General features: G+C 43.5%; 1 protein-coding gene and 1 pseudogene across 1 annotated transcript in view; both read right to left on the bottom strand.

Moving 5' to 3' along the window:
• LOC115518600 overlaps positions 1-8,842 on the bottom strand; it is a 51,617-nt pseudogene extending 42,775 nt beyond the window's left edge.
• SERINC5 (serine incorporator 5) overlaps positions 6,235-17,096 on the bottom strand; it is a 102,261-nt gene continuing 91,399 nt past the window's right edge. The window contains 3 exon segments of the mRNA XM_030323736.1: positions 6,235-10,784; positions 13,547-13,691; positions 14,307-14,346. Of these exon segments, the coding sequence (XP_030179596.1) occupies positions 10,637-10,784; positions 13,547-13,691; positions 14,307-14,346 (333 nt within the window). The 3' untranslated portion in view covers positions 6,235-10,636.

The following is a 17,096-nucleotide window of genomic DNA, read 5'->3' on the forward strand; positions in this document are numbered from 1 at the left end:
GCAGGCCTCATAGGGAGAGTAAAGGATTTTAGGAAGATGAATGGGCCCTTAGGAGAATGGATGGGAGGTATGATAGTTTGGGATGGTTCATCTGGGTGTGGTGTCAACTTCTAGTCTCTCCTGTGATGAAAGTCATCCTCCCTGGTTGATGAAAATCCCAGGGAGGGATTTATAATAACTGAGTTCCTTTTGGAGGATCTATCTTTACACAGACCAAGGAGATTTGAGAAAAAATTTCTCCCTGCATTGCTGTTTTTAAAGTTCATACAGCTCAAAATAATCAATATGCCCAAGTGGCATGGTTGCTACCCATCATTCTATACCCCATGTAAACATGAGAGATACCCAGGATAAAATAAGTAACTCTCAGAAATGGCTTACAACTCAGGCTTAAATAAACATCTTCAGCTAAGACAAAAGAGAGAAAAGTGGAGGGGAGGTCATTTACGGACAGGTAACCAGAAAGAGCACGGCAAACCAGAGTAAGGTTTAAAATTTAAGTCAGTGTCTCCTCCATTGTTGACTTCTGGGATTAACATTTCTCCTTCCTGGTACAGAGAGGTTGGGGGATAACTTTGTAATTTTATGCCCTGCTTTTAGGTAAATAGGGAGAGAGCAGAGCTTTTCTTCTATCTGTTTCTTCTCACTTACCTTCAGCTCACAATAATCCTTATGCCAAAGTGGCCTATTTTGGTGTGACACATTCTGTCACCCTTCATCAGAGAATGAAGCTATTCCCAATAGAAGCTGTTATATCAACCTGGCTCCCAGAGTGAAGAGAACTAAGCAGATGGCCCGCAGTTGACAAGTAACATGAGTAAGAACAGAATTTTGGTCACTTGTGAATCACTGAGACTTCTGGAGTTGCTCCTTACCACAGCATAACTAAGCCTATGCTGACTGATACACCCACTGTCAACAGGAGTTTTTACGTCTGAAGAGAGCTTTCATGCACTGCAATAATAAGTTGAGTTTCAACTTACATTTATATATTTAAGTAGTGTATTTTAAAACTTAATTTCTAAGCCTTTAAACTCAGGTAATTTTATTTTCAAATTGATGAATTTTGTGTTAATACTTAATTGTCCAATTTCATTTGTTTTTGACTAATAAATTATAAGCCTAATTAGATAATTAGGCTATAAATTTGATAAAGTACACCCCAATATTTATCAGCTTTTAAAATTTTACAAAGTTCAAATTACAATCTAATAATTTGATCTTGTCAAATTTCTTCAAACTCAAAAAAAAAAGTAGATTCACATTCCTATAGACTAAATCTTTCTAAATATTTAAAACACACTAAATTGGGGCACCTGGGAGGCTCAGTTAGTTAAGCACTCAACTTCGGCTCAGGTCATGATCTTGCAGTTTGAGTTCGAGCCCCTCATTGGGGATTTCTGCTGTTAGCACAGAGCCTGTTTCGAATCCTCTGTCCACCAACCCCCCCCGCCCCACCCCCCGCCTGCCTCTCCCCTGCTTGTTCTCCTTTTCTCTCTCTTTCAAAAATAAACAACCTTAAAAGAACACACACACTAAATGTAAAAAGTTTAACCATATAACTTTAATATATTAAAACTTAAACATTTAAACACTGACTTCAAACTTAATTACCTATATCTTCTTAAGAATTATTGATATAATTCTAAAATCAGTCTCTTTACTCACCTTCTTACCCTAAAAAGCAGAAAAAACACACTACATATTATAATGATTACAAAACTTATTTCTAGGTGAAACTCATTACTAGACATAACTTAGCTTGTCATCAGAGTCTTTGAAAGTATTCTTATTTACTGACAATAACGGAATATTCCAGACCCTTAGATTTCCTGCCCTCAAATGTGCAATGTTCTCCTCACCAGGGAGCCCTGAGCCCTACCTTGGTTTTTTGCCTGGAATGTACAGAAGATGGATTTGCAAAGTAGCCCCTGAGGGCCACAAAGGAAAAGTCAGAAATTCACAGTAACCTTTTGCCTGACATCCCTGAGATGCTAAACCAAAATCTCTGGTGTTTAAGACCCTGAGGTCCAGTAGGTCACACAAATGCAATTTCTCACCAATATAATTGTTATACAAATAGAGAAACCAAGAAAAAGCTATACACGAAAAATGGAAAAACTGATCCAAAGGGGTGAGGGGGGTGGGAGGCAGAGAGAGTAAAGAGGGAAAAAGGGGTGGGGAGAGGGGAGATTTGGCCACCTCTGTAAAAACAAACGCATTTCGTAAGAATCTTAAGAAAATTTGCCCTTTTTCCTCATGTGTAAATGAGGGTTAGAACACTAAGGCCCATAGGATCTTTGTGAGAATTATGCCAGGCACAACATCAAGAACTCCGTAAACTGAATTTACCATTATGGTTTTAAAATGGAATTCCAGGGCGCCTGGGTGGCGCAGTCGGTTAAAGCGTCCGACTTCAGCCAGGTCACGATCTCGCGGTCCGGGAGTTCGAGCCCCGCGTCAGGCTCTGGGCTGATGGCTCAGAGCCTGGAGCCTGTTTCCCGATTCTGTGTCTCCCTCTCTCTGTGCCCCTCCCCCGTTCATGCTCTGTCTCTCTCTGTCCCAAAAATAAATAAACGTTGAAAAAAAAAAATTAAAAATAAATAAATAAATAAATGGAATTCCAGAGGGGCGCCTGGGTGGCTCAGTCCGTTGAGTGTCCGACTTCAGCTCAGCCATGATCTCATGGTTCGTGAGTTCGACCACGTCAGGCTCTGTGCTGACAGCTCGGATCCTGGAGCCTGCTTCAGATTCTGAGTCTTCCTCTCTCTCTGCCCTAACCCACTCGCATCCTGTCTCTGTCTCTCTCAAAAATAAATAAACATTTTTAAAAAATGAAAAAATAAATAAAATGGAATTCCAGAATGGATTAGAGCTGGGGGGACTGGATGCCATAGGACATGCAGAAGCCTGTCCCTCACTCCCTCCGCCTCCCCTTTCTCTTTCACAACTATTCTCTGCATGTCTGCTTCAATCCTGTAGCTTTCCTGTAATTTGGCTTCTTCCCTAAGTCACCTAACAACATCGTTTAGTTTCCCACCTCTTTGGTTCAAGACGGCAGCCACTCTAAAGCTCTAATTTCAGTCCTAAGCCCAAATTTCCAGAGGGGTGCTGCCATGAAGACAAGAGATGAACATGTGGGTACATTTTCTGGATGTGCATGCTTGTGCGTGTGTTCTGATAAAGACCCTCTCTTCTCGACAAGCTGTAGTCAGGCTCCTCTGGGCCCTCTTCTTGACTAGGTCTGGGCCTTCTGTGTCCATCCTCTCGTTGCTGGCCTGCACAGCCCCATCTATAGCAAAGAATCCCCCACCCTTGATATCCACTCATGTTCTTCATTCCTCACCTTCAATGTATAAATCCTTTGCCTGGCTTTAGTAAGAGTCTTGGTTATGTCAGTTGAACAAGAATCCCCCTACACTTGATGTCTCCTCTCACAATCTCCATCCACTTATCCTCTCCCTCTGCTCTTGGTTACACATCCCCACTTATCCTTGTTGCGTTCAGAGTGAGGCATATTAAAAGGATAAACTGAGACATATTTAAAAATTAAGAGTTTGAGTAAAATTGGATTAAAATTGGGCAGCATCCAATCTAGCAGATAGAATGAGCTCTATGGAGCATGCACCGAAATGGAAGACAAAGACAGAAGGGAGTAGGAATGAGGTATAACCGCAAAAAAATGGACTGTTATTACAACCAGTAAACACAAACCAGTATTTGTGTTGTCAGCACCAAAGCTGGATGTGGGGCTTGAACCCATAACTGTCAGATCATGACCAGTGCCAAAGTCTAATGCTCAACCTCAACCAACTGAACTACCCAGGTGTCCCTGTCGTCTTGTTTTTAAACTGCCTGATCTCCGCCCTATTGCAAAACTCCAACTGCAATAGTCCCAAATAAAATCTTCCTTACAGTTGTAACAAGCAGAGTAATTCCTAACAGTTCACACACACACACACACACACACACCAGGATGTGGATTGCCCTGCAATACAGTTTTCCAAATTATTTTTCATTTACTAACACACCCGAACACATTCAATGAAATACTTCATTTTTTTTTTAATTTTTTAACGTTTTATTTATTTTTGAGACAGGGAGAGACAGAGCATGAACAGGGGAGAGACAGAGCATGAACAGGGGAGGGTCAGAGAGAGGGAGACACCGAATCGGAAACAGGCTCCAGGCTCTGAGCTGTCAGCACAGAGCCTGACACAGGGCTTGAACTCACGGACCGCGAGATCGTGACCTGAGCCTAAGTCGGCCGCTTAACCTACTGAGCCACCCAGACGCCCCTCATGAAATACTTTCAACAGCATTGATTTATTAGTTACTTATCATTTCTAAGATGCCACAAGCAAAATGTGGCCTCAGGGTCAAGACAAAAAGCCCTCTCTGCTAAGACCTCAGAAAGACTTAAGGGAGTGATTTCCAGATCCTCAAGGCTAGACAAAAGGGCGCCTGCAAGATTAAGGGTATTTGTCAAACAGCACTCTGACCGTGCAGATCCGAAGTAGCGGACGGTTATCTGGAAAAAGATTGGCATAGATGGTTTCTATCTGACCTAGTGAATCCTTTAAGATTCACAGAGAACACAATGTTTTTAAGAGAACTGAAGAAAAGCCCACCAGCTTAGCTACAGACAGAACCATTCAACCTAAAGCCAAACCGACTCCCAAATCATTATGGGCAGGACCTCAGGATGAGAGCAACTAGTTGGCTAGAAATCAGGCCTTATGGAAAAGAGAGGATGATCCAGAAGATGGTTCCTTGGCTGTGATTCTGTGAGTCAGAGACCGGGAGCTAAGAAAAGTTATCTGTCTCTTCTGATCTTACGTACGATGTCAACAGGAACAAGATAACTATAATAGACAATCCCTTTCAAACCGTGGAGATGAGTATTTGGACATGTGAAATCTCAATAAGGTAATTTAGTTAATACCGTCAAGTGCATCTGATAGGCCACGTAAGATAAGGACATGGGAGTCAGCCACACAGAGGTTACCAATGACCCGAAAAAGCAGTTTCAGGGAAAAGGTGTGTGTAAAGCCTTGTTGCAAAGGGTTCGATTCGAGTGAAAAGAAAAACAATGGCAACAGTAGAAGCAGAGATTTTGGATATTCCTGAATTCCCACATAAAAAGAGGAATTAGCGCAACCAAAACCACACGGACATTTGCAACACGAAGCAGTGAACCCCGAAGTGCAAATGGGCCAGAAGACTGAACGGTATCAGCTTCTATGTGGGAAGAAGCAGATGTGGGGAGGAAATGAAGCAAATGACAAATTCACAGAGACAGTAGAATCGTGCTGTCCAGCGGCTGGTGGGAAATTGCCGTTTCATGGGTGTAGAGCTTCACTTTGCAGGATGAGAAGAGTTCTGGAGATTTGCTGGACAACAGTATAGATGTCCTCAACACTACTGACTGTACACTTTGGAATGGTTAAGATGGTCAATTTTATATTATGTGATATGCACAATTTAAAACTCAGGAAACTAACCTCACATTTAAAAAAGGAGTAGAGGGGCGTCTGGGTGGCTCAGTCGGTTGAGAGTCCGACTTCGGCTCAGGTCATGATCTCAAGGTTCATGAGTTTGAGCCCCATGTCAGGCTCTGTACTGACAGCTCAGGGCCTAGAGCCTGCTTTGGGTTCTGTGTCTCCCTCTCTCTCCGCTCCTCCCCTGCTCACACTCTGTCTCTCAAAAATAATAAAGATTAAAAAAATTTTTTTTTTTAAAAGACTAGAAGAACCAACTTTGGCTCAGGTCACAATCCCACACTTGGTGGGTTCAAGCCCCACATTGGGCTCTCTGCTGTCAGCGCAGAGCCTGCTTCAGATCCTCTGTCTCTTTCTCTCTCTGCCCCTCCCCCCACCCATACTCTCTCTCAAAAATAAACACTTAAAAAAAAGGAAAAAATTTAAAAACTTACATAAGTGAAACACTATCCTAGATCAGAAGACTTACCCTAATTCTCATATTTAAGAAAGTATAGCACCAGCCCAAGAATGGGAAAAAGAAAGCAAGACCACAGAAGTTTTCAGGGGTGAAGGAAACAAAAAACTTGGGTTTTTGTGTTTATTTTCGTTCTCAAGAAATGGAACAGACTCTACAAAGCTTGAGAGAAAGCTGATTAACACTTCAACACTTTGGAAAACACCACCTAGAAGACTTCAGTTACAAACACACACACACACACACACACACACACACACACACAAAACAACAACATAGTTCTCCATTTTAAGTTTTATTAAAGTACAGAGTTAACAAGTTTTGAGTTTTCTACCTAGGAAAAGACTGGTCAACTTCAGATGCTTCATAGAAAAATTAGCATTCAAAAAACAAATACAAACCCACAGTTGCCTTTGTGTCTAGAGGGTAGAAAATAACTTCTTAAAAAGTTACCAAAACTATAACCATATCCAAGACTATTATAAATTTCAAACAGTAAATTTACCACACATTATACATTTCAAATTCTAATATAGCAAAACATAACCAATAATTTGGCTACAGCTAATTATTTCACAAAAGTTTAAAAAATTAACAAAGTTATGATTATAAAACTTTCGTAGAATTTTTTTTGCAAAGTAAAAAAGAACTTAAATCTTTAATATAGGAAAGCAAAATAATCCTCTTAAATTTCTCATAAATAACTCTCAAGACATATATTACACATCTGTTGCAAGCTTTCTTTACCTGAGAGAACTTCCCAGGATCCTTCACCCAGAGGATTACCTTAAAGAATGCTTCATCATTTTACTCACATAAATATGATCAAACCCCTACAGAAGTAGATTTGGACATAGGCATTTTTAATGTATCCTTACCCAATTAATTTTTTCTGAAGGAATTTTGCCTAAAAACAAACAAACAAAAAACCCTCTTTGGTAAAAGCCAAATATTTCCTTCTTTCAAAACGAACGCCTCTGCGAATGATCTACTGGTGAAGAAAATTTTAAAAAGAGAAAGATCTTTAGAATGACCAGCATTAGTCTGAAAGATCTGTGTGAACAGCTCTCTAGTCCTGTAAGGTAGGTCCAACAGTTCCAACATACCTCTGCCTGAAATGCAACACTAGATTAAAGTGTCTGAGGCTTTATAAGCATCCTAAAGATGGTGGGACACATGGTGGCCACCTTAAGAACAAAGCAGAGGGAACTCGTTCTATCAGAATATCCTGATAGAACTGGATATGAGCAGAATTCTATGAGCAGACTGGCTACTGCACTGTCCTTAAGGAGGACCCAGCGTTCTCTCTGAACATGTAGGGCCTTAGCCCAAATCACTTTCATTTCCAAGAGGAGTAGAATACAAATGTATGCCAAAACGAAATGCTATTTAGAAAGGCAGTCAGAGGAGGAAAAAGCCAAGGCAGCTTAAACACAGGCTCTCGAATTCCCTTTGCAGGGTAACATGAAGCACCAGCACCAATGGTGGTAAACTTCTGGCTAAAATTAAATAAGTACATAATCTTAAATAGAGAGAGGGGGACAATATGGGGGTGGAAGTGGGATTAGCACTGCATGAAGGTCATCCAGAACAAAGGCTCCTCTGAGGAACTGGAAATAAACAATGAGGTGTGGGGGTGCAATGGGAGGCGGTTCCCCAAATCTCTAGTAACCCCACCCTCCAACAGCTCACATGCACACAGTCCATCTATTCACAAAAGAGCCCCAAGTATCTCTGATGAACAATTCTTTCAAGCCATTTCCAAGAAACCAAGAGGACAAAAGCAAAACCAACTAACCAGTATTAAAAAACTCAACCCAGTCTGGATGAAGTCGGGTTGCCAAAAGCCTGGGACAGAAACATCTCTGGCCTTCAGTGAGGTGACACATCTAGGTACACAGCAACATTCCCAGAGGAATCCCTTCCCCCATTTAGTGTTTTTACTCATGAAAACGAGAAGGGAAAAAATCTCCACATGGAAGGAATAGCACAGGGGAAACATACACATAGTTTTTAAAAAAAAACTTCTTCCACTTTCATCACTAAAGGAGTCTGACCAGCAGCTACAGGGAATGTACTTTTTTAAATCACGTACAAAAAGTTGTAGGAAGCAAAATTATATTAATAAAAGATCAGTGAATTTCTCAAATGAACACCATGACAGCAACTCAAAGCAATTGGCACAATTTTTCCAGTTTCTTAAATCACGGTAGCATAAAAATGTAGGTTCTTTAAACCCACAAACGTTGACTCATCACCTGAGTATTGTTTATTACAATTATAATCATTAAAGTCAACTTATTTGTATGCCCTCAATCCTTAGAGTATATCCACATAGCGCACACCATTCAGATAAACTTGCTTAAATACCCAGCTGAGCATAAAAATCAGTGGCTGCAACCGTTCCTCTCGCGTCAGACTAAACTTCAAGAACTTTGGGCCACAAACCAAGTTTTAAGCAGCTGGCAACCATGGGATTGGCTGGGCCAGCTAAAGAAGGAAGCTCTGAGTGGATGTCCTTTTCCTTTGTGTTTCCCTGAGCTTCTTCCTGCAGGCGAAGTCGGCCAACGAAGGACAGCCAAGTAACAGCAGCCTTGTCAGAGGGACTGTGAGCTGCCGAGGACCAGTTCTAAAGTCACACAGCTGGCTGCTCAAGCCAGCTAGACCCTACCAGGAAGAAACCCACATTGAAACTGGCATCCCAGCTCTTGAGTTCCCAAAGCCAACCTCAGCTTACCCAGAGCCCCGTGGCACTACCGCACTGTGGCAGCTTCTCCCGGGGGGCTGTCACACATACCCACAGCCCGCTCCCTCGATCTGTCCCCGACCCACAGAGGTCCCAGTCCCACCGGCTTAATAGGGGCTGCACACAGCGGCTATCCATTTTGTGACTCCAGAGGACCTGTCAACTGCCAAGCTCCAAGAGCCTCTGGCCTAAAAAAATCAAATGGATGAAGTTGACAAAACAAGGCCCTCACACACACACGAGTGCCTTTATAAATGGAACCTTAAACATTATAAACAAGGCAAGAGTCTACAGGAATTCATCCACTGAATTTGTTTCCCCTCTGATTTTCCTGGGAGGAGGGCAAAGGAGTAGAAATGAAGAATTTGGCTAATTCCCCACACCAGCACTTTGGCACACTGGGACCCAATTCTGCCCAACTCGTACAGTAGGGCACACAAAACAGGCCAAGTCTCTCCATTTTCAGACCCTCCATGGCCAGGGAGCTCGAGAGGACTCTTTCCACCCTGTGTGAGACACTAACAGAAGCACCCCCACCGTGTCTCCACTGGGGTCTCTAACGGCCTTTCCACTGAGAAAACTCTTCCGTGACTGAGGAGAGCAACACTGAACATGGAAATCTTCTTGGGCAGCTGCGTAAAGTCACATCTCCTAGGAGTGTTCCAAGCATGTATTTTTGGAACTCTCCATGGACGTTGTTTATGGCTTAATTAAATACCCCTCCCCACGCCCCACCCTTCACCATTTCTTCTAGGTATATTTGGCCATTTCTACAACTTGTATAATAGGCTTTTATCTGGTCAGCCCAGTTGGAGGGGCTGCCTGGGATCCTTACCTCAGCAAATCTACTCTAAAAAACCACAGTGGATATTAATGCCATGGTCACATCACAGATCCTGGAAACAAAAGCCCTTTTGCTATTAGAATTTCAAAGGCCTCAAGGTGGAAGAGAAACTGGTTGACTGTCATAAATGAAAGAGGGGTACAGCAGGCTTCAGTCAAGAAGCAACTTTTCAGGTAAGGTCCTAGAATATTATTACTATTAATAAGTACAAACATGTGAGAACTATAAGAACTATAGCCCTCCATTGTTCAAGCGAAGAAACAACCCGAATACTGTTCTATAATCATGTGAAAAACACCACAAATGGGAGTCATAATTATTGTAGTAACTCAGATCAGGTAGTAAGAATACAGTGGGGACCACACGGTAGTGATGGCAAAATTGTGCTTTTTCACATTATTAAGCAAAGATACTCAGCCCAGAAAGAAGAGGGGACCTCTGGGAAGGGCAAGGGCAGAGAGTGAAGCTGTGATTCCCAGCATCACAGTTTCAAAGGGAAACACTGGGGGGCCAGGAGGAAACAGCACAAGGGTGGAGTTGCAAGCAGGTGCTTCCTCTTGGACCCTATAAATACCAAGTAGCTGTGAGCAAGGGGCCTGCAGGCTGAGTTCTGTCTGCAGAGCCCACTGGGGACGAGACTCCGAGCTGAGGTGTGAGAGGGGTCTGCATTCTATCAGGGGGAGGCTCAAGATTTTGGCATGTTTTTCTATTCCAAGGATAAGAATGACAGGCCACACAAAGGAAGTTGTATCCCTGTGATAAGATGTCGTGCCCCAAACCCTATTTTCGTAAAAACATACAGAAGCAAAATACTAGCCTATTCCAGTTTTTAGGGTTATGACACACACAAAATACATGATCACTCGGGATCAGCCTGGCTGAAAATCTCAGTTCTTTTGGGATAAACTGGTAATTTCTTTTTGATTTTCAGAATTAAAAAGCTAATCAGGTGATTTTTTTTTCTGAAGGCCTTTTCAGACCCACTTCAACCAGCCTGAAGATGCTAGCTTTTCACAAAGCACCAGTCACTACTCAGACCCTTGTTCAAAGGATGTCACTTCCAGCCTGCGGGCCTGGTCAGATGCCCCTCACACGGAGAACTGCCGAGAGGGGCAACAGAGGGGAGCAACCAGGGTCCCCAGGTATAACAGGACACACATCCAGCAGGAGGCCATCTTGACCCAGAAGATGGACCAGCTTCCGCTGAAGAACGTTTCGATGTTGGCACTTTCATAGCTGTGGAAACAAGACCCAGCTGTGGTCAGAGCAGGAACAGAACGAGGTGGGGAGGGGGGGGGGGTATCTTCCAGCAGGTGTCTCCCCGATTCCATCCCCTCCAGCCTTTCTGTTTTTTTGTTTTGTTTTCCTAACAGCTCAATTCAGATACAACTTACACCATTTCTCCACCTACTTTCTATCTCTATGAATCTGCCTACTCGGGACATTTCACAGAGATGGAATCATGTGGCCTCTTGGTTTTCACCAAGCACACTGTTTTCAAGGTTTAACCATGTATTCCTTTTTATGGCTGAGTAATATTCCACTGCACGCATATGGCACATTTGGTTCATCCATTCATCGGCCAATAGGCATTTGGGTGGTTTCTCCTTTTCCCTAGTATAAATGAGGCTGCTATAAACACGTAGGTCAAAGTTTTTGTGTGGATGTACTTTTTTTTCCCTATTGGGTAGATACTTAGGATTAGAACTGTCAGATTGTGTCCTAACTCTATGAAGTTCTCGAAGAACTGCCAAATTGTTTTCCAAAGTGGCAGCACCATTTTTACAATCCTACCAGGAGTATAAGAGCTTCCAATTTTTCCCACATTCTCAACATCTGTTCCTTTCTGCCTTATTGATTAAAGCTCTCTCCTTTAAGCTTTCCACACCAAACCTTTCTAGGGATTATCAAAGCATTAGAAGCATTAGGGACATATTAGAAGCTCCTCCTCTCATCTCCCTCAAGATGTTCTGGAAAAATCTCCCCAGTGAAGCATTCTGCTATCTCCACCATCCCCAAACTTCACCTGTTACTCCTCATTTCTCTTCCTCAGTTTTCTCCCTAATAGTTATTAGCACTACCCGGCACACTGTGTTTGATTTGGATCATGGTCTGTGTCCTCCATTCAATTATAAGCCCTGCCATTTGTAACAGCATGGCACATGGGAGCCACTCACACAGTTGCTGAAAGAATGGATAAAAGAAAGCACAATGAGCCTAAATGTCTGTCCCATGTTTATTCTGAGTTATAACAAATTATTATCCAACAAAAACTTTGGATCAGTGAAAAGTGATTAAAAAAGAATTAAAAAGAACTTCCATGTAGTGATAGGGAAAGTCAGACCCATCATGTACTATTAGCTTTAAAAACAAAATGAAACAAAAAAACCTCAAGGGGAAACATGTATAATCATACTTATATTTAAAAAAATGACACAGGCTTGAGGCACCTGGGTGGCTCAGCCAGTTAAGCATTTGACTCTCGATCTTGGCTTAGGTCATGATGTCACATTTATGAGATCGAGCCCCACGTCGGGCTCTGCGTGGACAGTGTGGAGCCTGCTGGAGGTTCTCTCTTTCCCTCTCTCTCTGCCCCTTCCCCAGCTCGTGGGCTCTCTCCCTCTCAACACTTAAAAATTATCAAACATTTAAAGACATAATAAATAAATAAATAAATAAACAAACAAACAAATAAATAAATAAAAATTTCAAGGTGACACAGGCTTGTAAATGCATGGAAAAGGAGTCAAAGAGTATGCACCATGTTAGCAGTAGTCGTGGGGCATGGCGGGGGGTCAGGGAGAGGACACTGTCACTTCCCATGCTTCTATGTCAGTCTTTTTAAAAAAGATGTTTAAAACTTTAATAAAAGTGTAAAATTTAAAAAGACAAAATACAAAGTAGAAAAAACAGGTATTTTCTCTTCCTTAAAAGCAGATGACTGAGGCACCTGGGTGGCTCAGTTGGTTAGGCGGCCGACTTTGGCTCAGGTCATGATCTCATGGTTCATGACTTTGAGTCCCGCATCGGGTTCTGTGCTGACAGCTTGGAGCATGAAGCCTGCTTCGGACTCCCCCTGTGACTCCCCCTCTCTCTGTCCCTTCCCTAGCTCATGTTCTGTCTCTGTCTCTCAAAAATAAATAAATGTTAAAAAAAAAAAAAAAAATCAGATGACTGCTGAGGTGCCTGTCTGGCTCAGTCAGAAGAGCCGCGACTCTTGATCTTGGGGTTTTAAGTGCAAGCCTCACGTTGGGCGTAGAGATGACTTAAATAAATTAAAACTTTAAAAAAAAAAAAAGCAGATGACTGCTTAAGAATTCCAAGTTCTGGGGCACCTAGGTGGCTCAGTCAGTTAAGCATCGACTTCAGCTCAGGTCATGATCCCATGGTTCATGGGTTCAAGCCCTGCATCAGGCTCTGTGCTGACAGCTCGGAGCCTGGAGCCTGCTTCAGATTCTGTGTCTCCCTCTCCCTCTGCCCTTCCCCTGCTCATGCTCTGTCTCTCTCTTTCTCTCAAAAATAACACTTAAAAATTTTTAAAAACACAGAAATAGAATTCCAAGTTCTTCCTCCATTACTATTACTGTGTTCCTCAAGACCGCCCATATGCGGTTAACATTTCCTTCTCTTTCTTTTTTTTTTAAGGTTTTTTCTTAAGTAATCCCCACACCCAACATGGGGCTTGCATTTACAACCCTGAGATCAAGAGTTACATGCTCCACTGACTGAGCCAGCCAAGTGCCCCAACCTTTTATTTTCTTAAAGCTGCAAGGAGCATCGTCAATTCCAAGGGTTAATTAAGAGCATAACCACAGACTGTTGAGACCCCAGCACTGTTTCTGTGTAGGTGAGCACAGCAGGACTTGGAGAAGAGTTAAGCCAACTGTAGGAGATCAGGTCTGTGACTCAGTGGGCCTCAGCACTTAAAGAATAAGACTTCACTTGGTTTTCTAAAGATCATCCCTTCTAAACGGTCTAAGACAAGGGGTCACACTCACTTGAACCAGCTGGTGACCGTCATCATCACATAGAGGGAAGCCAAAAAGAACACGAAGTGGAAATAGGAATAGCTATAGACGGTGCCTCTCTTCTCATCATAAATGACCCGTGGTCCCTCCTTCACGTTCTGCTGCTCTTCAGTGTCTGTGAACGACAGAGCGAGTGCAAGCTCATAGAGTGAACACATGCACGCCTGCCACTTCAGCAAAGCCACACTCACTAACTTCAATCCCAGGTGCTCTTGAGTAGGGAAGATGTCGAAAGCCATCTTTACCCACATCTACACCCTAAGCACAACCCCCACCCCAACTCTAGAACCGTCCTCCACAGGATGAGTTACCTAACATCACATTCACTTGAACAGAGCAGAAGAGAGCCCTTCCAAACGTGAACTTATGATAAGCTCAGATGACAGTGAGGGAGCACACCAGGGGTTCTCAAGCCCCTGGGATGCTCCGATCCAAATGTTCATTCCTTTGAAAAATGTACTTCCTCCTTCTCTAAGTCTCTCTGTATAATTTAACTTACATGTGAACCAAAACATAAACTGATTCCTGCCTGCTAGAATACGAACACAAATAAAACCCAGTAACCAGGAAGAATATGGAAAGTATATCAACAGTAAACCAGCTTTGGAGGAAGAATCTCCTCTTACCATTCAAGTAATTTTGCTTGAATCCCAAATATCTACACCTACAGCCTAGTGCCACAGGTCCGCAGCACCACAAGGCTGAAAGGAAGGGGAAGTTCTCTACTCACCCTCTCCATCGGGGCCAAAGCAAAAACAACAGCGAGCCACCTGGAAGAATAAACCCAACAGAGTCAGGTGGCTTGCATCCCACTTTTCTACCTCCACATCAGTAAAGTACTAATGGCCGTCTGTGTGACGTGCCAAGCCTTCCCGTGGGAACTGTATCCCAGGCTCTGAACTGCGCACATTGTTTCCCTTCCAAAGGATTTCATTAAGCATCTGTTCCTCCCAAGTGCTCTTGTGCTGGTGATAGGAAACACAACACACATGGGTTGAGCCACGCACACCCCCTCAAAGGTGTTCACTTCGTGATTGCTCAGCTACTTAGAATGCTGTGAGCATCCTCTGGATGGCAGCTCCCAGGCTTTGGCTCAGCCACAGAGCATTATTCTGCCCTACAGCAAGCTTTTTTGCTACATTAAATGACTGCACATGGCAGGGGTGTAAAGGCGCAGCCATTGACCCTTGGGTACAGCTCTGATGGGTCCTATCTGCTCTGGAGCACCAAAACAGTCAACAGTGGCTTTGTCCGGCCTCCGGTGCCCTTCGACTTCACCCTCTGCCCAATTCTGCTTCCTTCCTCTTCCTTCCTTCCACATGTGTTGATCACTAACAGACACACTGCACATCAACTCTGCCTTGGCAGCTGCTTCTGGAAAACTCAACCTGAATCACAAGGTGAATGAGACAGATTCTCACTCTCATGGAGCTCACTCCTGGTGATGATTTGCTCTCCTTGCTAGGATTATTATCCCGTTTGCAGGTAAGGAAACTGAGGTCAGGCAGGGTGAGTAACTGGCCTGAAGTTACAAAACTAGTTTAGTCACAGAGCTGGGATATAAATGCAGGATGGGAAATCCAAGGCCCGCAATTCACAAAAGGCAACAGGTAGCATGTGAAATGTAGGAGACGGTGGAGCTGGCAGAATCAGAAATGGTTAAGGCTATGAGGTCTGGAAGCAGGAGGCCCACCTCCATTTCCTATGAAATCAGGCTGCTCAACTGTCTGCCTCTATGGAGACAGGGGAGCCAGGGACCGGGATGGATGGCATGCTTTCCTTTGAAGACTCCTTGGCACCTTTTAAACGTGGTACCATGTTCATGACCTACTCAAAACAAGAAACTAGTAAAAAAAATTGGATTATGAAAAATTACTACATGATTGCAGAAGGACTCTGGTAAACAGGGTAAAAAACATTACATGTACCAAGACAAGGTGGGAAATGCTGGGTCTTTGGCACTTCCTGGCTGACCATGTTTTTACTAGAAAGAACAGAGAGCCAGGGATAAGGACATAGGTGCTTGAGCCTTTGTCTCTTTTATATACTTCAAGGCCAAGCCCCGTTTCCCTACTACATCAGGGAAACTTCTAATAAAGGGATTGGCCTTGACAGAATCTTGGATCAAGTTACACAGTCTAATCATTCAGTGGGCTCAAGACATGGTGCCCTGGGGTCCTAGTTCTTCTGAAGCTTCATTTAGCATAAGAAACTACCAACTCTCTCTTTCAAAGGTGTATCCTGTGAAACGGGATAGAAGGAGAGCAAACCAACTTCCGTTTTGCACGTTCTTCGGTTCAGAAGGAAGGAAACACTGGGACACTTTCCTTAGAATGAGAAGGAAAACATCCTCTTAAAGCTAACTTAGAGACTTGCTGTTCTTTGAGCTTACGCTCTACACAATCGGGACATTGAAGCCACAGCGGCACAACCGCAGCAGGTGGTCACCCAGCCAGTGGTGAGAACAAACGCCTGCCTTCTAGAGACCATTCTTTTCTGTGTAATAAGCAGTAACCTATTCAGACTCAGCACAGATTCCTCCTTTTTCAAGTGACAGAGAGAGCTGCTGAATGCTGCTGGCAGACTGACAACCCTTCATAATGTTCACTATCTCCAGGTTAGGTGCAGGAAAGACCCTCCCCAGAGACCCAGCTGCACAGAAGAGTGCCCGTATCTGGAGAGACACCAGGGCTCTTCCATCCGGGGAAAGCTATCAGGATACTGTCTGGGGCCCGTGTCAGGCAGGGCTGGCAGCAGGGCCAGGAGCCAGGAGCCAAGCTCTCGGGCAGCGGCATTCAGGAACACAGACTTTGGAGCCAGAGCGCACGGTTTACATGCCAGCCAATCAAAAGTTTAAATAACTTCTGCTTTTTCCCCTCTGTAAAACAGAGATCAAACCCTTACTGGGTTTTTATGAGGATTAAATGAAATCACAAATGTAGTGCTTAGAATAGTGCCTGGCATATAGCAAGTGCTGTAAGTCTCAGCCATCATTGGAACCTCCTGTTCCATTCCTGGGCTCAGGGTTGAGTCTTTTCCTGGCTGCCTCCATGCGATTAGAACTTTCCTGACCTTAGTGGATGTTCCAGAGGGCCCCAGCAAAAGACTTTTGCACAAATAAGGAAATAACAGGCATTCTGCTGACTGATAGGCATCTGTTCACCACCCTGATTCTCTGGACACCTACTGTTCACAATTCTTTACGTGGTGAAGGAATGGACACAGTTAAATAAGCTCATGCACCGACACTGCTCAGCAGTGTGGCATGGAGCAGATGCTGGTTCCTTCCCTTCTCCGTCTTTTTCTCCTTCTTCAAACAGCTATTACATATAACCTCATGGTCATGCTATATACGGAGGACAAAGACAGGTATGTAACAGAGGAATGCACTAGAAGTTAAAACAAAACAAAACAAAACAAAACAAAACAAAACTCACACACATTCCATTATGACAGAGGAAAAGAGCAGAGAGCAGATGGACCAAGCTACCCAGGCCTCTGGTGGAGATGGGCAGCAAGG

Source organism: Lynx canadensis, chromosome A1 (assembly GCF_007474595.2).
Source record: "Lynx canadensis isolate LIC74 chromosome A1, mLynCan4.pri.v2, whole genome shotgun sequence".
NCBI classification, from domain to species: Eukaryota; Metazoa; Chordata; class Mammalia; order Carnivora; family Felidae; genus Lynx; species Lynx canadensis.